Source organism: Pecten maximus, chromosome 13, assembly GCF_902652985.1.
Source record: "Pecten maximus chromosome 13, xPecMax1.1, whole genome shotgun sequence".
Classification (NCBI taxonomy): Eukaryota; Metazoa; Mollusca; class Bivalvia; order Pectinida; family Pectinidae; genus Pecten; species Pecten maximus.
The window spans coordinates 19,244,178-19,267,114 of NC_047027.1; the positions used below are offsets into that span (position 1 = coordinate 19,244,178).

The 22,937-nt window shown below is 36.9% G+C and overlaps 1 protein-coding gene across 1 annotated transcript; it reads left to right on the forward strand.

The window, feature by feature from the left end:
* Positions 1–368: 368 nt before the first annotated feature.
* On the forward strand, positions 369–22,249 carry LOC117341167. Its single transcript, XM_033903013.1, has 16 exons — positions 369–404; positions 4,513–4,750; positions 6,073–6,740; positions 8,445–8,613; positions 9,651–10,454; positions 11,175–11,347; positions 11,986–12,145; positions 12,780–12,859; positions 13,853–13,895; positions 14,506–14,618; positions 15,157–15,324; positions 15,806–16,009; positions 16,509–16,603; positions 17,173–17,338; positions 19,269–19,414; positions 21,485–22,249. The coding sequence occupies exons 2-16, from the start codon at positions 4,528–4,530 to the stop codon at positions 22,140–22,142; spliced, it is 3,870 nt and encodes a 1,289-aa protein (XP_033758904.1). The 5' UTR covers positions 369–404; positions 4,513–4,527; the 3' UTR covers positions 22,143–22,249.
* The last annotated feature ends 688 nt before the right edge of the window (positions 22,250–22,937 follow it).

Below are 22,937 nucleotides of genomic sequence, written 5' to 3' on the forward strand. Positions count from 1 at the left end.
AGTATGTAACTTTTGGAGGGTGGTAATAGTGTAAAGTATATAACTTTTGGAAGGTGATAATATCGTTAAGTGTATATAACTTTTGGAGGGTGGTAATAGTGTAAAGTATGTAACTTTTGGAGGGTGGTAATAGTGTAAAGTATATAACTTTGGAGGATAGTAATAGTGTAAAATACAAAACTTTTTGTGATGCAAAAAGATGAAAAAAGTATAATTAAGAATTAATAATAAATAAACAAGTCTTTACATATACTCATGTTAACAACCAATCATCTTTGCCGCAAATTCCATGCCTCAAAGATTTTGACCCGGATACGTTCCTGTCTGGGTTGTCAAAATCTATTTATACCCTGTTTGGAATTTTATACCTGGATTACAAAGTTCATTACTGAACACACCTACAGGTAAGAATGCAATGTTTGTATTGTCTTGATGATTACAATGTATATCGCTTCATTTTGTTTTACCAGAAACCTAATTCCAAACAACCATTACGCGGTAAATTACATTACATTAAATTTGTAACAAGTTTTAACCGTAAAAACATTACGTTTAACATAAACCTGTTTACAAAGAAAACACTCTCCCCGGAAATCATTTGAGTAAAATGTCGATAGTGATGCCGCGCACAAACATTCCTTATTTTAGGCAAAACTCCCTTAAAATAATCATCAATCTCCCGTATTGGTGTCCTGAAGGTATGACATGTATGGAAATGGCTACCTGTTATGTGGTAGCGACAGACGTTTACTAAATATGATATGCGTAGTTAAACGAAATGCTTATATATAGATATTACTGCTGTTGATAGGCCATTGTGTATTGACGACGTCTTTGTGACGGATATTTATAGACATTATCATACATTCTAAGTACATTGTTATCGTAATGTCAATATTACCTTACATTGATAGTGATTTTCTGAAGACGATTGATAGAAGATTGGGCCATTAGCTGTACTTAATAGTTATTTTCTGAAAACGTTTGATAGAAGATCGGGTCATTAGCTGTAATTAACAGTGATTTTCTGAAGACGTTTGATAGAAGATAGGGTCATTAACTGTAATTAATAGTTATTTTCTGAAGACGTTTGATAGAAGATCGGGTCATTAGCTGTAATGACGATATATCTACGCCGACAGCCTATAAGGAGTCTGCTTGCAAAGAAAACTTCCAGCGAATTTGATTCCCAAATCTGGTTTTCTTTTCTAACCGGTTCTGTAAACTTTGCATTTGTTTCATAAACCGATTAAACTCTCATCGGATTTTCTATTGGTTGTTGATTAAACCAATTAAACCATCCCATGTTGTGGTTTGGATGGTTTCATCCTAAGAACTTGATGGCGGATGTTATGCTACTGCAGGATACTGTACTGTGTATTTTAAGCTATTGATAAGTCATAGTCATGACACCTGTACGTAACTTTTAGTGCACGCACGCACGCACGTATTTAGTACATGCACGTACGTACTAAATACACGAACGCACACATATATATACATATACAATAGTCTATTCTTGTTTTCAATCGATCTTAATAACTCTTTTGAAGATGCAGCGCCTTCAATAAAACAACAGAGATTACCGACACATACAAGGACAAACTACGAACAATAAAATATAGATTGAATTGAGATCTTTGAAGCTTCACAAGGGAAATAAGACCAGGTGCTCCGGCCCGTAAGCGTCTTCTGCTTCATCGACGACACCCGCTATACAAATGTAGGTCACGGCGACATCCGCCATACAATCTAGGTCACGGCGACACCAGCCATACAAATGTAGGTCACGAGGACACCCGCCATATAAATATAGGTCACGGCGACACCAGCCATACAAATGTTGGTCACGACGACACCCGCCATACAGATGTAGGTCACGGCGACACCCGCCATACAGATGTAGGTCACGGCGACACGCGCCATACAAATTAGGTCACGGCGATACCTGACATACAAATGTAGCTAGGTCACGATGATACCCGCCATACAATTCTAGGTCACGGCGACACCCGCCATACAAATCTAGGTCACGGCGACACCCGCCATACAAATCTAGGTCACGGCGACACCCGCCATACAATTCTAGGTCACGGCGACACCCGCCATACAAATCTAGGTCACGGCGACACCCGCCATACAAATCTAGGTCACGGCGACACCTGCCATGCAAAGCTAGGTCACGGCGACACCCGCCATACAATTCTAGGTCACGGCGACACCCGCCATACAAATCTAGGTCACGGCGACACCTGCCATGCAAAGCTAGGTCACGGCGACACCCGCCATATAAATCTAGGTCACGGCGACACCCGCCATACAATTGTATGTCCCGACGACATCCGCCATACAAATGACATACAAATGTTGGTCACGGTGACACCCGCCATACAGATGTAGGTCACGGCGACACCCGCCATACAAATGTAGCTAGGTCACGATGATACCTGCCATACAATTCTAGGTCACGGCGACACCCGCCATACAAATCTAGGTCACGGCGATACCTGCCATTCAAAGCTAGGTCACAATCACATTAAAAACATGAGAGGGTGGTGACAACGGATCATTTAGTCATATCAACAATGATCGGCCATATCTGACTTCATATCGCACAAGGACATAACATATTTTCAGTGGAGATCATGGTATCAATCAGAAAACATTCCCTTGGTCGTCATTAAGCAATCTTGAAACCCTGTATGGCTATTTTTTCTGTCGGTGGTAGACATCTGTCTCGGAAATCATTACTTAGCCTCGGGAACAAACTCGATTTAACTGTAAGTACTGTAGGTTAGGGTAGCAGGGTTAGGTAGTGTTTAGACAAGGAAGTCATATCTGTCGTACAGTTGTCCCTTCTGGCTCGTTGTAAATAAAGATCGACCCCCAATACACACACGTATCCACCCCCAACACACCCTCACACCTACATTCCCTCATACACCTCACAGACCATAACACACCTATACCCCCTACATAGCCTCAAACATCCTTACCCCCCCCCCCCCCCCCCCCCAACGGCCAAACACACATACGTATCCACCCCAACACACACTCACACCTACATTCCCTCACACACCCATGCCCCCTACACAGCCTCCCACCCTCAACCTCCCCCACCCCCTCCCCACACACACCCTTACATACTTACAATAAGCGAGCCTTTTATGGAGTCTGCTGTTGGATCTTTCCCCGTAAGCTAAACAAACCACCCCGGCGGATCCAGACAGGAGAAAGTAGGGTGATGAATTGAAAACTTATGTCAGTCTGAATGTCTGCGTTACTTCGTGAAATATCATGTCCACGACTGGTTCAGATAACCGACATTATTCGTAAATTTTTTATCTGTCATCGATTAACAACAGACCAATCAAAAAAAAAAAAAATGAAATGTCAAAAATATTCGGATCATTCAGATATGCTATATTATTCTGCTTAAGCTTACCAAACACTGAGTAAACTCTGATAATTAATACTTATTTTAATTTCTTTTGTGAATAGTTCTGGGTCAGGTCATAGTGACGTCACCCTATCGAGAACAAGAGCGCGTTCAAAGAGCACGTGTAGCTTGTCTTTTCCCTAGGGTGAATCTCACCCCGGTAAAACTGCGGATATCCCTGTTCAGGCAAGCCTCGTGTTTGGGAATTTAACAATCTTCCCCTCCGGGTTGAGATTCCACTATCTCATCCCACAAAGGAGCGAGAGATTCAATTAATCTCAGAGTAACGTAATACATAATTTGGAGAAATTTCTCGTGGGTGAGCATTTAGTGACCCTGCTTCCACGTCCTATCAGGGAATCGAACCCCGGTCGCCAAGGTGAAAGGCAGTTGTTTTACCAGCGCACCCTCCGAACATAAAAAGAGATTGCCTCATCTTATATCGGTTATCCACACTAACGATGACATTGTTTCAGTGTGTTGTACATTAAAATGTACCAATTACAAAAATAAATTACTGTAACATATCTATCGTGGCCTATATCGCACGTTGTCCAACCGATATAATATTTGACACATTGCAGCTTGAAAGGGATAATGTAAAAGTACATATTTTAGCGGTAATTTAATTTTAGCTCTTTTCGCGCTGGAAGCATTCTGCTAAATTTATCTACATTGGTTTCTATGGCATTCATGATTGGTGCGCAATTCATTATTTCGATAATCTGTTTTAATTTCATTTAGCGCTAAAATTTGAATGTGGTAATGTTTACAGTATATAAATAAAGGTAAAATAATTAGCACCTTTAAGTATAAAACGTTATCGATACGAAAAAAAAAAAAAAAAAAAAAAAAAAAAAAAAAATCGACAGTTCATGGGTACATCTAAAGCAAATATTTTTTCTCCTTTTTTTTTATTTATTTATTCATTTTTTTGAAAATCCTGAAAAAAGTGTAAATATTTGATATTAAGATTAAAATGAGTTTTTATGATGATGGTGATGATGATGATGATGATAATGATGATGATGCAATGTTTTGGTATTTCCTCAATATTTTGCATGTGTTTGTAGTTAAGGAACACCACCATGGATGACTGGAGCGGGACAGCACCGCCTCTGCCTAGTCGTCCAGTCACACAAGTCTTACCAGACCCCTCCTATATTCACGATGACGAAGATATGAACGTGTACGCAGATTTTCCAGAGGAGGAAGAGATGTTTCACCAATTTCTCAAGATAAATGAAACGCCAGAAGATGAGGGAACAGAATCTGGGGTGTACGCCTCAGAAGAAATCTGCAAATCAAAATGTTAGTACAGGTTTAACCTTCTTATTAAAAACCAACACGCTCTCTTATTGTATAAATAATATATAGGTGTAAGCTAAAGACAGATGGTAGACATATAGGCTTGTGATAGTCAGATAGATGTAGACAGGTGGTCGTTATAGACAGGTATTATAATATAGATGGAATATATAGAAATGTTGGCATTTATAGACAGTTGGTATATATACAGGTGGTAGTTATAGACAGGTGGTAGTTATAGATATGTGGTAGTTATAGACAGGTGGTAGTTATATACAGGTGGTAGTTATAGACAGGTGGTAGTTATAGACAGGTGGTAGATAAAGACAGGTGGTAGATATAGATATGTGGTAGTTATATACAGGTGGTAGTTATAGACAGGTGGTAGATATAGACAGGTGGTAGTTATATACAGGTGGTAGTTATATACAGGTGGTAGATATAGATATGTGGTAGTTATATACAGGTGGTAGTTATAGACAGGTGGTAGTTATATACAGGTGGTAGTTATATACAGGTGGTAGTTATAGACAGGTGGTAGATATAGACAGGTGGTAGATATAGACAGGTGGTAGATATAGACAGGTGGTAGATATAGATATGTGGTAGTTATATACAGGTGGTAGTTATAGACTGATGGTAGATATAGACAGGTGGTAGTTATAGACATGTGGTAGTTATATGCAGGTGGTAGTTATAGACAGGTGGTAGTTATATACAGGTGGTAGTTATAGACTGATGGTAGTTATAGACAGGTGGTAGTTAGAGACAGGTTGTAGATATATACAGGTGGTAGTTATAGACAGGTGGTAGATATAGACAGGTGGTAGTTATAGACAGGTGGTAGATATAGACAGATGGTGGATATAGACAGGTGGTAGTTATAGACTGATGGTAGTTATATGCAGGTGGTAGTTATAGACAGGTGGTAGATATAGACTGATGGTAGTTATAGACAGGTGGTAGATATAGATATGTGGTAGTTATAGACAGGTGGTCGTTATAGACAGGAGGTAGATATATACAGATGGTAGTTAGAGACAGGTGGTAGTTATAGACAGGTGATAGATATAGACATATGGTAGTTATAGACAGGTGGTCGTTATAGACAGGAGGTAGTTATAGACTGATGGTAGATATATGCAGGTGGTAGTTAAAGACAGGTGATAGATATAGACAGGTGGTAGGTATAGACAGGTGTTAGGTATAGACAGGTGTTAGGTATAGACATGTGTAAGGTGTAGACAGGTGGTAGTTATAGGCAGATGTCATCTAAAGTTTGGACGAAAGTAACACTTATAAAAATGTATTTTGTAATTTTTCAGTATTAGAGGATAAGGACCTGAGCGATGTCATTCGCTGTATCAACACTGGGGATTACAATACCGCCTCCGAAATGATCACACACGTGCACACTTGCATCATCCCTAACGCTGTCTCAAACTGTGACCTTGAAACGTTAGCCTTACTACTGGACTGTGATCATAAGGCTGTAGAGAGAAGAATAACAAAAGTGATGACTGAAGTGTTGTTTGAATCTGACATGAGACGGTATGATTATACGAAACTACTATCATGTTTAAATTCCTTGTTTCGAATGCTTCAAAAGCGCGCCATGTCTCCAGAGTCAATGTCAAGTATTCAACCCATTGTGATCCTAGTTCTGCTTGTCTTGCACCACCAGTGTCTGAACCATCCAGACAGGACGAAGATATCAGTCTCGACCAGAGACACTCTCGTTAGCTACATAGATATAGTCGAGAAACTAAACACCATTGATTCAACGCAAACATTGTTAAATCTTCGCTTGTCATTGCAAATGGTACTGACAAGTTTACATGACGTTTTAGTAAAGGCTAAAACAAGTCATCTCCAGTTGGGCAATTTCAGCGAGGAACTACGCGATGACAGACACAGAAAACGTTTATCCAAGGACCTTGGGAAAATGTCCACGTTGGAGCATTATTCGCTTATCTTTGGAGTCGTAATACAGGTATTGTAGTACCTGCATTCCGTTTGGCTCCCATTGCTTCCCTTCCTAGGGGTAGCGATGGCCGAGTGTTTAAGGTGTTCCGACACTTTATCACTAGCCCTCCACCTCTGGGTTGCGAGTTCGAAACCCAAGTTTGGCACTTTCCCGGTATTGACAGTAGGCTGGGTTTTTCTCCGGGTACTCCTCCACCTCCAAACCCGGGCATGTCCTTAAATGACCCTGGTTGTTAATATCACGTACATTAATAAACCAAACTTGCTGCCATTCCTCTGATGTTTTTGACCCGTCATTTGGTGGTTTTCTTTCGGTTGTTGTGATGTTTGTGACCCGTCATTTGGTTGTTTTCTTTCGGTTGTTTTGCTCTTTACCAAACAAAGGTAATATATTTCTGTTTACTTTTGTGTCCTCCTCTTAATTCCTGTTATTTGTGTTAGTGATATCTTAATTCGTGTCATTGCTTTAGTCGTACCTCAAGTCTTGCATCCTTTTCTTCGCTTTATTATAACCTACCGGTTAAACAGGGGTGGTGTCTAGTTTTCTTCTTCGTCCGTCCTGTACGTATGTAATTCTTTTACTCGTGACGCCAGATTTTGTCATCGCTCTAGCGGCTTCTTTCCTTGAGGGATCTTCATCAATCTTCACACAATGATGAAGGACCATGATTTTAAGTTTCAAGGATTTTTATTACTGTAACTTTTAGCGCTTTGGTTTGGAAGGTTTATTTTGTTTAACGTCCTATTATTAACAGCCAGAGTCATTTAAGGACATACCAGGTTTTAGAGGTAGAGGAAAGCCGGAGTATCCGGAGAAATACCACCGACCTACGGTCAGTACCTGCCAACTGCCCCACGTAAGTTTCGAACTCGCAAACCAGAGGTGGAGGGCAGGTGAAAAAGTGTCGGGACACCTTAACCACTCGACCACCGCGGCCCCTACTTTAAGCTGGGCCATGTATGGGCTATTTATGTTTTCCTCTAAATCCCTGTTACCTTTTCCTGACTCGGTGTCCTTTCTTTCCTACTTTCAATCTTTTCTAAGTTCCCTCCCATTTTCTGTTTTTTAATTCTTTCTGTTTTTTCTTAGAATGTAACAGAGCGCAGGAATTATATAAATTTAAATCACTGCCTCCGCTAGGGATCGAACTCGGGACCTCTGTCTTACTAGTCTTACGCTCAACCGATCGAGCTAAAGAGAAGATCTCTCTAGCCGAGCGGTATATTACGGCTAGTATTTACCAGGGTTACATAAACATTGCGCACTCCTAACATATTTCTGTCGATGACATACATTACATTTGCCCCTCAACTCTTGTTGAATGTGCTTCTCTTTATTTAATGCCTCTCGATTGCTGATGAATCTTTTAGTGTTTACAACAGCTTACGTCATCGTCTATAATACATTATTTAATATCTTAACTGAGTTATGTGTCTATGTGTTTTTAGAAAAATGTGAAATCTACTATCACATATTAAATATATATTTGTGGCTTATTTTGTATAGTGGTTAAAATATTGTGTTAAATATTCCATACATTCAAATGAAGGGACGGTTTCTCAGATTGTGTGTATGAAGAAACCCTCGCACCTCTCTGGTAGTTTATGAAAGGGTTGTTTTTTTATTACTATGATTATCTGTCTTCTCAGTTCCTGTTGTTTTTCATCTCTCCCTTGAGTATATTTTTATTCTTTTTTGTTGTTTTGACAGATAAGTAAATTCCCGGTCACAATGGAAACATTAGATTTCCTTCGCTTATGTGTATCATCAGTTCTAGATTACTACAAGAAGAAGACAAAGGGCGAGAAGCACTTGTATGCATTACTTCTCTTGACGACAAGGGCGATAATCAATACCCTGGAGAGACGACATGAGGAACGTATGTACATGTATATCGTAGTTAAAATTGATTTATTGTAAAAAATGTAAATACGAGATAAGCTAAGCTTTCTTTCTACAAAAAATGGTCGAGAGATAACAAACTTAGTCTGAATTTGAACAAAACTCAGTGCATGCTGATAGGATCAGCACAAAAGCTATCTAAATACCGAGAGTTGAATGTAAAGGTTGATGATTTAAATATCGAAACTGTACGTTGTGCTTAACTCCTTGGAATTTTTGTTGACTGTTGTTTGTCGTGGAAAGACCACATTGATCTAAGAAAGTATCTAAAAAGATTAGTGTTCTGAAAAGTGTATCAAAATATTGGTTTTCTACATTTTATCTTTTGCTCTTTAGTCTGGAATGAGACCAGTTACCTTTCCTATATCTATAAATTGTTCAAACTACAAAAAAGAGCAGCAATCGTTTTACTGAATGTAAGAGATGTTTTAACCGCATCTAAATTACACAGTTAAAGTGCCTGCCGTTTTAGTTTTGGGAAAGCTGGTTTTGGTTACAAAATTTTAGATGGATATTCCAAATGTGTTATGTAATATGTTTACCTATATCAGAGATGTTAGTTTGAGAAGTACAAGGTCTTCAGTCTCCAACAAGTTATTCTAAACGCTCATTTGTGTACACATATTTCTTAAACAGGTTAAATGAAAATATCAGAAATGCCAGCAGTGTTGCTATTATCAAACAGATATATAAAGGATGTCTTTTCATAGCTTTAGATTTGTTCTCAGTATCCATGTACTTTGTTTAAGATAAGAACTATATGTGTGTTTTCATTATACATTACATGTATTTTAATTAAGATGCTTATATCAATATATTGTTTATCTTTGATAACTGTATATATATTGATTCAGGGCCATATTTTAAATAATTCTTGTCTAAATATGTAACCCTGGATAAATAAAAGATATTATTATTATTATTATAACGTATCATAGTTACGTAAATGTTGGCTTAAACGGACTTTACACAGCGAATAAAATCTGTTTACCTGCTAATTGTATTTCATACCAGATACTTCGGATTCATCAAGAGATAGCCTGCAAGAGAAATTGTGTGAAATACTACAAATGATCGTGTGCGGTCCAAATATAAGAAAGGAAGTCCGGTGCGCACTACAGGAGGAAATGGCAATTCTGATGTTTCATGAGACCGGCCTTGTAGTACAAAGAGCGATGGAAATGAAAGAAAAGAACAGTTCATTTGTATTGAACGCTGTACTATTAAGATATCTTACTAGAACTCTTGAATCTTTGAATTTCACTTGTCATTCGACACTGATCGACGATACGTACCTGAGATGGCATTCCATTCAGGGTTCAATTGTAGGACATATCCACGTCACAACACAAGTCTTCCTACCTTCCCCAGATTCAATCTTAAATGGAAAATTTGACATAGACACTTATCGCCAAAATGCAGCAAAAGTTCCACAAACCGCCGAACACTACAACACTCTTAAGGCACTGAGAAAGCTGTCAGCGCACGGACCAAACAAACATGTCCAACGTTTGTTTGCGTTTCAAACAGAACCGCTACCAATGTTCTATATTACTGAAACCCTACCCGAAACTACCCTAAGTAGTTATCTCCTGGCGCACAGGAAAGATAGGAAATGGATCTCTGAAAAAATGCTGGGGCTTATGAGTTTAGGGGCTCTAAAAGCTTTACGATTTCTTCACAATGCTGGCTTGGTTCATAGAAACATTACAGCAGAAAGTTTCAGATACCGCAATCAAACTGTCGTTCTGTCAGACTTCAGCATTGTGAAACCCACAAGAACGGAGTCCGAGGGATTCGAGGATCACATGTTGCAAGGTAAATTTCATGATTTAATAGAATAAAATCTTTCTCTTTTAAAAGTTTTGGTTGATGATCATACTGATTTAAGAATTTAAGTTTTTTTCACAACTTCTAGTATCAGCAGATTTTGGTTGTGATTGCAGAAGTACGCTTGAACCACGTTCAGGCTACAGTTTTAACAATATTCTTTTGAATGAAATTCTCTGATTAAAATTTTCTATAGGAAAGTGTAATGTCATTTCAGGGGAGTTCAATGATTCTTTCTTTGTAACTTTTGTAAAAAGATCAAAAGAGATATTAGTGCACGCACAACCAAAACTAAAAATAGGGTTGTCGGGTCGCACAGTGATAAAACATTTGCCTTTTATCTATGCGTCTAGTGTTCGATTCCACGATCAGACATTAAAAAGTACATGTACGTGGTCACCTGCCCGACCACGTGGTTTTTCTCCGGGTACTCCGGTTTCCTCTCGCTTGCGCGCTTCCATCTTTGTCAACAAGCGTGATTGATAAAAGTTAGTGTAACACAATAGTTGCAAAATAGATAAAAAAAAAAGGAAAGAAAAAAAGAAAACTAAATTAAGACCAGAATCAAGTTTAAAAGGGGTTAACAGAATGCTTGATAAGTAGGAAATGTTCTATTTAGGAAAGGGAATCAGTCGCTCGCGCGCATATATCGGCTCATCATTTAGGACGGACCTTCTGTAGGTATACGGTATTTCATTGTTATTTCAGTGACACATGTAATCCCGATCCGCTGGTCTTCGTATGAATCTCTTTGTGAGGACCAGTTCACTTTCGCCTCTGACGTGTGGATGTTTGGGCAGCTGTTGTATGAGATTTTTACTCACGGATGTCATCCCTACACCGACTTGTACGGATATGATCTGGATGACGTCATGGACATGGTAAGTATAAACGAAGAGTTACAAATTTTAGAAGAGTTTATGAGAATGCACAATTTTTCAGCTTTGAATTTTAAAAGAATATTTTGTCGTCATGTTTTGATTTTATCTTACTTTGTTTTTATCACTAGATAAAATGATTAGTAAAGCACATCTCAAATTACAGTGACAACATTTGGTTAGTCTATAATCTACAGTGATATAAAATATATTGTATTATTAAAAATAACTGATTATATTTTTGATTTAAACATGTTTTATTTGTTCAATGTTCAATGTTACATATAGGATTAGGCACAAGTTATCACAACTTAGAACGCCTTATCTCAAAAGATGACGTTATTAATTAATTGATACTTATATTAGATCATTAATGTTAACAGTTTTCATGTAGATTTTCACATAATGTAGAAGTATTTAAAGTAAATATCTCAGAAAGATCAAAAGAGATAGTATGGCAAGATTGATTCTCTATTTGAGGATATTTTCATTGTTCAAGATTTTGAAACCATGGATCCACAACCACTTTATTTGAAAGCCAATAATTGAAAGTTGGAAAATATGAAGTAATGTAAAATTTTACTTCAAATTAAGAGAAATAAGTTTTTTTTATTTCGACGAACCGCTTTCTTTTCATTAAGGTTCTGTTCCACGAGCTGAAACCGAAATGGTGGCCATGTACCCCACTTGCCATTCATGATGTTATTGTTGGTTGTGTACGCTCGTCACCATGCGAGCGGTCGAGTCTACAAAATGCACAAGATGATATAGAGCGTTGGCTGGAAACAAGTAAACGCACAGGTGAAATTCTTTTTTGTCATTTTAAGGGCTATTGTGTCTTGGCATGGTAACCTTTGATCATATCAGTATTTGGAAAATAGCAAATTTATCCAGCAATTGTATCTCATGAATTATCTAGATACTATTTTCATAAGACATACTCTTACACAAAAAAGAATATTAAGAGTGAAAGAAAAATACCTTCATTACAAAAAAGGTTAAAACATAATTTGAAGTGCAAAATTGCGCGATTATTAGCTTTTTGAAAGTCACTTAAATTCCTGAAAATTAGAATTGTCCTATTTTAAAGTGTATTGATGTAAATTATGGTGGTATCTTATCCAAAATAGTAGTTAAGGTGACCATGCTTTGTGTGTACTATAAGAACTGCATGTAACACGTGTAACATGTGAACTGAAAGCCCGTACTATAGGTGGATAGGTGCACTCATGAACGTGTTACAAGTAGTTTTCTGATATGCAAGATTCGTTTTATTTATTTTCGTGCTTCCTATTTACCAAGAAAATCACGAATGTTTGTATTCTTGTTATATAGTGTTTGAAAAGTTTTTCTGTTATCTGTATACTTTTGTGAAATTTAGAGTTTAAAATAATAGTTTCAATCTTTAACACCGGTGAAATGATTTTTGTAACAGCTCCTCCCAGCCTCTCGTTCTCCAACAGGAGAAGCTTGTACCCGGAGCTAAATCAACTACAAAAAGGCAAGCCTGAACGAGTACGTAGTATTATATTGTAGAACTGTATGATTAACAAATCATGGTGGAGCATGATACGCGTGTTAAATGATTGATATAGAATGTACACTGGTTATTGATGTAGAAAAATAAACATGTTTATTGGTATGCAATTGATTTAGAATGATAATGTTTTAATTGATGATGAATGGTATACGGTTTATTTATTGATGAACAATTTATAGTGATACACTTGTTATATAATTGATGTAAAATGACACTCGCGTAAGATATTTGATATTATTAATGTATAATGATACACGTTCTATAATTGATGTAGAATGATACACATACTATATAATTGGTGTGAAAGAATACACGTGCTATATAATTGATGTAAAATGATACACCTGTTATGTGATTGATATTATTAATGTAGAATAATACATGTGGTATATATATTTGATATAGAATAACACTCTTGTGATAGGATTAATCTTAACTGAAAAGATGTAACATACTTTTGAGGAAGAAATACAATATTATGCAATGCCTGTTCTGACAGAAATGCATTACTTGTATATTTCTGCATTTGATATATATAATAATAAAACAAAATTTTACCCATCATTCAACATGTAAGTTGTAAAAGGGAAACAATATATATTTTTTATTTAATTACACCATTGGATTTTTGCACATCCCCGTTCAGATTTTGACAATTCTTTCGACCCCCCTTTTTAGTTTCCTCCGACACATTCTAGTCATCAGCACTTTAGACCCATAGTATCACTCACGAGTCGAAGAAGGACGAAACAGCTGTATATTGCAATTAAATTAATTTTAGCTATACTATATTTTACTCTAACTCTTGCTTAAATAGGTGCTAATGTCTCATTTACTACCGATGTCGCTTTATACACTGATATATTTATCTAGCCGCTATTGAAACTAGACAAAAACATAATCAAAGTACATTTTCATTACGTTTTTCATATATTTGTACTTATGGTTTCTTGATGTTATTATTCTAGGGGACAACAGTGAAATTGAAACAACTGAAAATTATTGGTGGAAGTAAGTGGGACATACACGCCGTAATTCGGCAAGCGTAATGGACTATTGAATCCTCTCACCTGCTATTTATTAAGATAGATAGATAGATAGTTAGATAGATAGATAGATAGATCGATAGATAGGCTGGGTTTCACAGTGCTATCACACTTGCCTTTCGCCAAGGCGGCTGGGGTTCAATTCTCCGTTCGACCCTTCCAACCTGGCCAACAAGAGTGATTAATATAAGTTATAAGTTGATATGCTTGTTTCACAATTACTGTAAATAAATAAATAAATAATATTTACAATACATTGTACCAGATAAACGAACTAAATAACCAAATTAATCGCAACTTTATGCTTTGACTTTCTTGGCTCTAAATTTTATTTTGTGTTTACCTTCCTATTTAATAGCAAACGAATATACCATAACTTTTTTTATTGATGAAGCCGAAGACGGTTTCTCCTTCGTATCCCCTGGTCTTATTCTCCTAGTATTTTTTTCTCAATTTTCTCCGTGCAAATCTATATTGATTGTTCACGTTTGCATTCATGCTGTCGATTTTTGAACTAGAATTACGTCTTGTATTGTTTATTTTATGTTTTTTCATCAATTTCACATTCTTCGAAGACGTCAAAGACTTGTATTACAATACATTAAAGAAGTGGAAGGTTCCAACCGATACTCTTCAAATTACAGAACTGGATTTAACAGCCCCAGACCACCCCGTTATAAAGAAAGAGGTGCTGTGTTTAATGTTTTTCGTAAAAGAAAATAATGGCGAACGCTTGAGATTTAATACCTTCTCCTTGAAATATATCATATCAAAATATTCTCCGTTTTACATCTTCTCTATCTTTCCTTGTCTCCACCCTGGTTATATTTTGATAAAATGAAACAGAAGACGAATCCTTGTAATGTCTCAAGAATCTTCATTTTTAGTTTTTAGGTCGTCTGATCTGAAGGGTCAAGATGACCTATAGCCATCGTTCTTCGTCCGTCGTCGTCCGCTGTGCGTAAACTTTTTGCATCTTAAACGTCTTCTGCGTTCCATCCGTGGGATTCAATGAAACTTGCCAAACATGATTCTAAGATGGTCCTGACCAATTGTTGTAGTCATTAATATCAGATGAGTGTTAAGGCCCTGATCATCTTATTTGTTCGTATCTTTGTGTTCGTTTGACCGATTTTGAATTAGGAATACTGAAACAGCTTTGTTCTAATCCGGGTATCATCTTTTTCAGCTCCCAGTGAAACATCTTAATGATTTTATACTTACAGGGAATTTATCTTCATGTTGAAGAGCCAGTCAGTCAGAAATTTATTGATGGACCGCTTGACAGAATGAAATATGAGGAAGATTTTGCAACTAAACAACACATAGTCAACTTTCCACCACAGAAAACCCCCCGAGAAAGTACAGTACAAAACGGGTTCACGCATACAATAGTAATTATTACATGTACTACAAATATAATAACAAAATTATACTAATATCATTGTCAAAATATTTTTGCACTACATTAATATATTCATGTTAAAATAGCGGATTTACGAAAACGTAAATGAGTATAATTAGAATCCATGAGTATATAAATATTTTGCGTTAGAGTAAACGGACATAATTTCGTGATAGTCTTATGTTATAGCTGTTTTTTGCTGAAAGAATTTTGTGTTAAATATGCCTTCGGTAATTGTAGTTTTTTTTATATTATTTTTTGTGAGAAATATTTTCTGTGCGCCAATTCATCATCGCACTTATGTATCTTAATTCAGCTATATGCTGATATTTGAATGCGTCAAAATAAACACTTTTACCAAACTGTATAGTGGAAATAATCCCTGATTGAAACGAATGCCTCATATTTCATTCTGTCAATCCCTAATTCGAAGTAATGATTAGCGGTTATTTGAATTGAACATTTTGCAGCTTTACAGATGTTTCCAGGGGAAGTGCTTACTGGATATAGCCGTTGAACATGTTTTTGGTAACCCTGCAGACGCGGATAATGAAGTTGCTTATGCTAATATCATAAAGGAAGCTGTCTTGTTCGTTTCTGATATGCACAAAAATAACTGGATCCTGAGGGACATCTGTTGCTCGACCCTGTTTAAGTCGGAAGCGAAAGACAAGGTAGGAATAAAGCTAAATTCCATTAGCCTTACGTTTTTGTTCTCGTGACATCACGTCATTTCTCTTCGATAGTCGGCGCTCGATTTTGCGATTCCCAGTGGAAAGTAGAAATACTACAAGTCATCCATTTTACCCTGTCATAAGCTTAAATGTGTTGTTAGATCCTGTTTTTGTTTCACTGACAAAGTAGTATACTGACTTCATGAACGTTCTCTATGTAAACTGCCTTTATGCATTAAACTGTTGTTAATGAAAAATGTTTAATTTTTTTAAAAATTTGATTCAGTGGAGTTGACCTTTACTTCAACAGGTGTAACCATAACAAAATAAATTAATAAATAAATACGGTGCTATGTTGGATTGTTTTTCAGAACTTTTAAGATATCTAAATTCTGTATCAAACCAATTAGATAAAATATTGATTCCATGTGTTATGTCTATTACAGACCAACTAAAAATTACATGATTTAGTTTTGATTATTTCCCATTATCCCCCTAGGTGTTCATGCCACGCATAGGACGATTTCTGAAATGCGAGTCCTCTGTTGGATGTGTCAAAGACTCGTCTACCAACACAGACGATCGACGAAACTGGTGAGATATTCTTTAGCAATGCACTACACTTTATAGAGGGTAAATACATTAAACACCCATTGGATATTTGCTGGAAATAGGGAAACTCTGAAGAGTTTGTCGTTGCATCAAAACATTATTTTTAAGGTGATGGTAACGCTCGGGAGATATGCGAATTTTCTTTCATATCATTAACGTGTTGTGTCGTCACTCTCTTCCGGTTCAGAAGGCCAGTGCGTGCTTTAGAAGTTGACATATCTCACAGCTAATACAAGCGACTTGTCCATTTAAACATAATATGACTTTACTATGCTATCCATGATGCACAAATTTAACAACTTATCTATCCGTAGGTAATACAGCTTTTGATATTCATGCCAACCAATTTTGAATTCCTTCTATCGCATTTTGGGTAAGAACACGTAAGGACTTTAACATCAGTGACAAGTCCTACAACGATGAAAAAGTTTTATGATATCGTTTATCTATCAACTTGTATAGGAAGGTAATACATCATAGGAGCTTTGTGCAATTTCATATGAAATATATTGTAAGAGGCAGAAACAAATATTGGTACGGTGATGTTTCAGGATGCCCATAGAGGTGCTACACAGTAAGACATACTCGATGGCCAGTGATGTGTACATGTTGGCTATGACTGTTTACGAATTCTATACGTCCGCTTCTGTAGCTAGGAACAACCCATTGGCAACCAGTCTAAATGCTGTTCCATTCGCAACTGTAGCTCCGGAAAAGGTAATTATATTCATGAATTAATTTCATTAAAAGCTAAGAAAAGGTACCCGCTTAATTATCATGCAGTCAATAAGTTCTGATACTAACTCTTTCAAGGTAATGTCATATCTGACCATCATTTGAAGTAAGATGAAAATTCGTTTTAAAATGAAGTACCTAGAGCGCCGACAAAGATTTTCTATAAAAAAAACAACACCAAAAAACAAAAAACGATGACCTCATTCTTAACCTTGTCAGCCTGAAACACAATCTCATTTGAGGTATTCTCATATTTGACCAATGTACGAAGGTTGATTGAGATCTAGTCAAAAATAAACTCGCTAGAGAGATGAAAAAAATGAGCTTACGAACAAACGTACGTATGAACGGAACGCTAAAGGGGATATCAAGGGTATGCTGTCTTTGTATGGCGTTGAAGTGAAATCCGAAACGTAACATTCTGTATTTTTTCTATGTATTGTAAATTATCTGCTATCCGCACACACATATCATTTCTACATATCTTTCCTTTCTCTCATCGGTTTTAGCTCACCTGGTGAGCTTGTGCCATACCGTGGCGTCCGCCCGTCGTCTGTCGTCCGTCCGTCCGTCCGTCAACAATTGACTTATTTTACTTCTCCTTCATAACCGCTGATCAGTATTTGAACAAATTTGGTCAGTAGCATCCCTATGGGAAGGGGACTCAAAAATGTACAAAGGATGGGGGCCTCTTGGGCGGGGCCAAAAGGGGTAAATTTGGCTATATTGATATAAACGACCTTTTCTCTGAAACCAAGCAATGGATATCGCTCATGTTTGCCTGGTAGCATCGTTATGGGGTGGGGATTCAAAATTGTACAAAGGATGGGACTGACTCAATGGGGGCTTCTGGGGCGGGGCCAAAAGGGGTCAATTCGGCTATATTGATATAAACGACTTCTTCTCTGAAACCGAGCAATGGATATCGCTCATATTTGTCTGGTAGCATCATTATGGGGTGGGGATTCAAATTATACAAATGATGGGGCCTGAGGTGCGGGGCCAAATGGGGTCAATTTAGCTCTTTTGTTATAAACGACTGCTCTGAAACCTAGCAATGGATATTTCCATGATAGCATCTCTATTGGGATAGTATTCAAAATTGTGCAAATGGTGGGGACCTAACCCCCTGTGGGCTAGGGGGGGGGGGGGGGGGGGGGGGGGGGGGGGGGGGGGGGCAAAATGGGTTAATTTGTCTTTTGATATAAACAACTTCTGAAACCAAGTACAAATAGTTGGGCTGACCCCGGGGGCCTGAGGGGCGGGGCCAAACGTGTTCAATATGGCTAGATTGATATAAGTGACTTCTCCTCTGAAATGGAGCAATGAATATTGCTTATGTTTGTTTGGTAGCATCAATATGGGTTGCAGATTCAAATAATTGGGGTGACTCCCCGGGGCCTGAGGGGCAGTGCCAAAAGAGGTCCATTTGGCAATACTGATATTTAAACCTTTTCTCTGGAACTAAGCAATGTATGACATTGATATTTCAGTGGTAACATCCCTAGGTAGCTGGGATTCAAATTTATACAAAGGGAAGCAATTTGGCTGTATTGCTAAAAACGACCTCTTGTATTTTAGAAACCGTTGAGATCCAGTGGTTCTCATCCGGTTACTCCGCTTTTCTCCACCTCCAAAACCTGGCACGTCCTTTAATGACCCTGGCTGTAAATAGGACGTTGAACAAAATAAGCCAAACCAAACTAAACAAACATCCCAATTGGTACTTGAACTGAACTTTTGAGAAAGAAATGTTTGAGTATATTCAGGTAGCCAAAATCCTTGCTCTATATGGAAAGGCAGCACAGATTATATTATACATATGTTATCATCAGCTAATATTTGACATTAGGTACCTTGATTGTTAATGTAGACAATCTGTTAATGATGTTATGATGTCTTTACTTTGCAGCTCCTTGATAGCTTATACAGAGATGAAATACCGAACCAACCTGAAACATGCCCAGAGTGGATGTACCGTCTACTGAAGCCATGTTGGAACAGGGACCCAACAAGGAGACCTACAGCTCGCTCACTTCTGGCTCAAATAGAATCCAGGTAGGTTCACCTGTCAAGTAAATAACATACAAGGGTGCGAATTGTCTCCTGTATGATGTAACAAATCGATATGAATAGAAACTTGCCTTTATAGATGATTAGTTATTATAACTTGCTTCGCAAATTATCTCTATTATATTCTTATAACATTATTTATTGTATTATTTTCATCATTGATAAGCATTAAGTTTGGCAACTTTCAAATTAAAGTGTACCCGGAACGAAACACGATATTCAAATATGTTATTCTATGTAACCACCAAAGAAGCATGTCGCAAACCGCATCAAATTCGGTTGGCCTATGTACAGGTACATAGCATAGTTACTTATTAAAACCATCATTTTAGCTCCGTTTTTTATGATAAAAAATATACAATTTAGTTAATTGTGACTAATCATAATTAATACTAAAACTGATTTTCGTGTATGATTTTTTCAAATTGTATTTATTTATGTTTTGTTATTATTTTTTTTATTGTAATTGTGTCATTATCGTGAAGTGATTGAGATCCTTGTGGTTTTACTTTCCATTCGCGTGGCGCAAGTCATATCTTCTCTTAAAACAGGACTTTAAAAGATGTATAAACATGTTCGGAGAATTACGAATTTCAAGTTTGAGTGGGTTAGTATACCGCTAAACAATTACCAGGTGTGAAATTACGATCCACAAGCTCGTCACACCTGTCACTGCACCACAGGTGTCTGTGATTTCTGGTGTTCTAATCGGCACACGCCGATAATTGCTTGTGAGTTCACGCGTTTGGTTTCAATGCACTTCAAAAAAGTTCTGAAGATATGCTTTTACAGGTTGAACGTAAATTGAGCTTGAATTTTATAAAGAATTGCGTTTATACTGTAGGGAATACATTTTCAAGTTGTTAAAATCAAACACATTATTTTTGGAATTTAGTGAGTTTCGTTTTCCTTACAAGCGAAAAACATTCGTATCTCAAAGGTTTGTCTATAGAATAATTAACCTAAATTTGCTCATTCATATACCCACGATGTTGAAAATTTACTCTTTGAATCTTGTCTGGGAGTTACTTATCTTTCATGGACAAGTGTTATCAATTTCGGACAATTATCCGAAAATCACAAATAACGGTATCTTCAAGTGTATTTGCAACGTATCCATTGCTGTTTTGGCTAATACAAATTCAAAATTTTCCGCATTTATTTCACATCGTGTATGAATTGCATTTTAAACTTCTATTACTAGAAGTATTATAACCGAAATCAATATTGGTATGTAACAAACCGGTCATGCCCTCATAATAAAGGCTATATGATGTAAGTCGTTATAAACGGCCCGTTATTCAAATGTCATACATGCTACAACGACCCGTTAAAATAGAAAAATATTCAAATTTTAGATGTTATAAACGACCTGTTATGATAGAAAATAAGTAAGATGATACACGTTGTATTTGGCCCGTTATAATAGAAAATTAGTAAGATGTTACATATTGTATATGGCTCGTTATGAGAGAAAATTGTATATTGCCCGTTATAATAGAAAATTATATGTCCCTGATTTCGGTAGCACTTGTTATTAACTAATTCACAAATATAACTCAAAAAGTTTATTCAGCACTTTCATTATTGTTGTCTAATTCGCATTAATTGCAGGCACGTGTTCACGTTTGTTTCTATATATTTCCTATATGGCGGCTCTGACCCCGTTAAACCTCTGACGTCACAGGTCAGAGGTCACCGAAACGAGGCGAACGGCTTTGGGCTTCATGTGTGTTTTCGAGAACAATCGCAATTACTCTAAAACTAAAGTCGCTATGAAAGTCGGACTTTCAGCATTTTTAGTTTCATCCTAAATCACATTTTTTAAGCTTAACATAGCAAATCGTTCCGGGTACACTTTAAGTTAACGGTCAGATAGTTTACTGCTGACGGAGTTAACACTTAAGCTTTCCTGTCGGATTTTTTATGTTGACAATTAGAGGTATAAAAAGAAATAAGCATAATTGGATTGTTAGAGTGACCAAGTATAAATGTGTATTTATATGAGTGTTTTTGTTTTGTTTTGTTTTTATTCTTCCTTTTTTCTTTTATCAGTATACAGGAAATGTCGGATGACGTTTCTGTATTTTCCTGCGGGAATAGCTCTTTTGGAACAGATAGTGCTCGCAGCACGTACGCAACGATAGAATCTTTGCCAAAGGCTCATTGGCTTTCACAACAATTATCAGAAAAGGCAGACGTCACTATTTACGAAACATCACTCAGAGAATCGGAAAACAAACAAGACCATACTGCAGAAATCTCGGACGGATATCTCCATGCTATTTACGATGATTTAGAAAAAGAGACGGCACCAGAACCAAACAATGGAAGAGCGAGCATGACGTCATCAGTAATGTCTGAACCATCAGGATATACAGCAAGCGATGGAAAGTTCGATTATGCAGATATGTCTGGTACAAGGAATTCAAAGACATTTTACAATGCAGATGAATGCGGCACATCAAAGGAAAGTCCAAATCAAATAGCTGTTATTTCGGAAAGTAATCCTGCGGTCTCGTTACTGGATGGAGATGACAGCGAAGACGACACCATGGTTACAGGTTCGCGTGCGGTTCATCAGGAAAACCATGCAGAATCGTCTTCTGTGGAATACAAAGATCCAACACTGAAAGTTGAAGACACTACTCAGATACCAACTTATACTCCAGAGAATATTGTTGACACGGAAAAAAATGAAGTATGGGTTTAAACACTGCCTAAATTATCATTTTATCTATGTTTTATTAAGGATTGAATAATGTTATGTTGAGGTGTATGGGGGTATAAACCTCAATAGGTCTTGAGACAAATTTTATGAACTGCGAAGCAGTTCATAATAAATTTGTCTCAAGACCTATTGAGGTTTATACCCCCATACACCTCAACATAACTTTATTCAATCCTTATATTTATATTTTTTTGATATTTTGTACAATATTTTGTCTTTGACAAATAGGGACTTGTGCAAGTCTACCACGGAAATGTACGTCATCACTCTTCGTCTACATATGGTTAATACTTTCAGGATTTCTTTCGTGAACAAACTTAATAGCAATTAAAACAAAAAACAGTTTTAAAGAAATTTATTTCATATAATTATGATCACTTTTGAAAAGGAATTAAAAAAATATAGTCCAAGCTGGACAAATGTATTCCTACGCCGGACTTGATATAGTTCATTGAAAAATGACTCGAGTTAACTGTGGTAGGTTCATTGAGTCTGAATTGAGTGGAAATATAAATATTTATAGATGACTGTAATAATCTGCATAAGTTCATATAGAGATCCAACACTGACCAAATTATCATTTTATCAATGTTTTGTTATAGATGACTGTAATCATCTGCATAACTTCATGTAGAGATCCAACACTGACCAAATTATCATTTTATCAATGTTTTGTTATAGATGACTGTAATCATCCGCATAAGTTCATGCAGACATGTTTAACTTGAGGATCGAGAATTCGAGACGTAAACCAGTATGTGGTGTTGAATTTGTATT

Excerpts from the sequence above, each read along its gene's own strand:
- LOC117341167 (XM_033903013.1), top strand. The coding sequence starts at position 4,528 with ATGGATGACTGGAGCGGGACAGCACCGCCTCTGCCTAGTCGTCCAGTC. Across the intron at positions 12,860-13,852 it reads AAAAAGGCAAGCCTGAACGA|GGGACAACAGTGAAATTGAA; the intron begins GTACGTAGTATT and ends TTATTATTCTAG. Across the intron at positions 14,619-15,156 it reads ACCCCGTTATAAAGAAAGAG|GGAATTTATCTTCATGTTGA; the intron begins GTGCTGTGTTTA and ends TTATACTTACAG.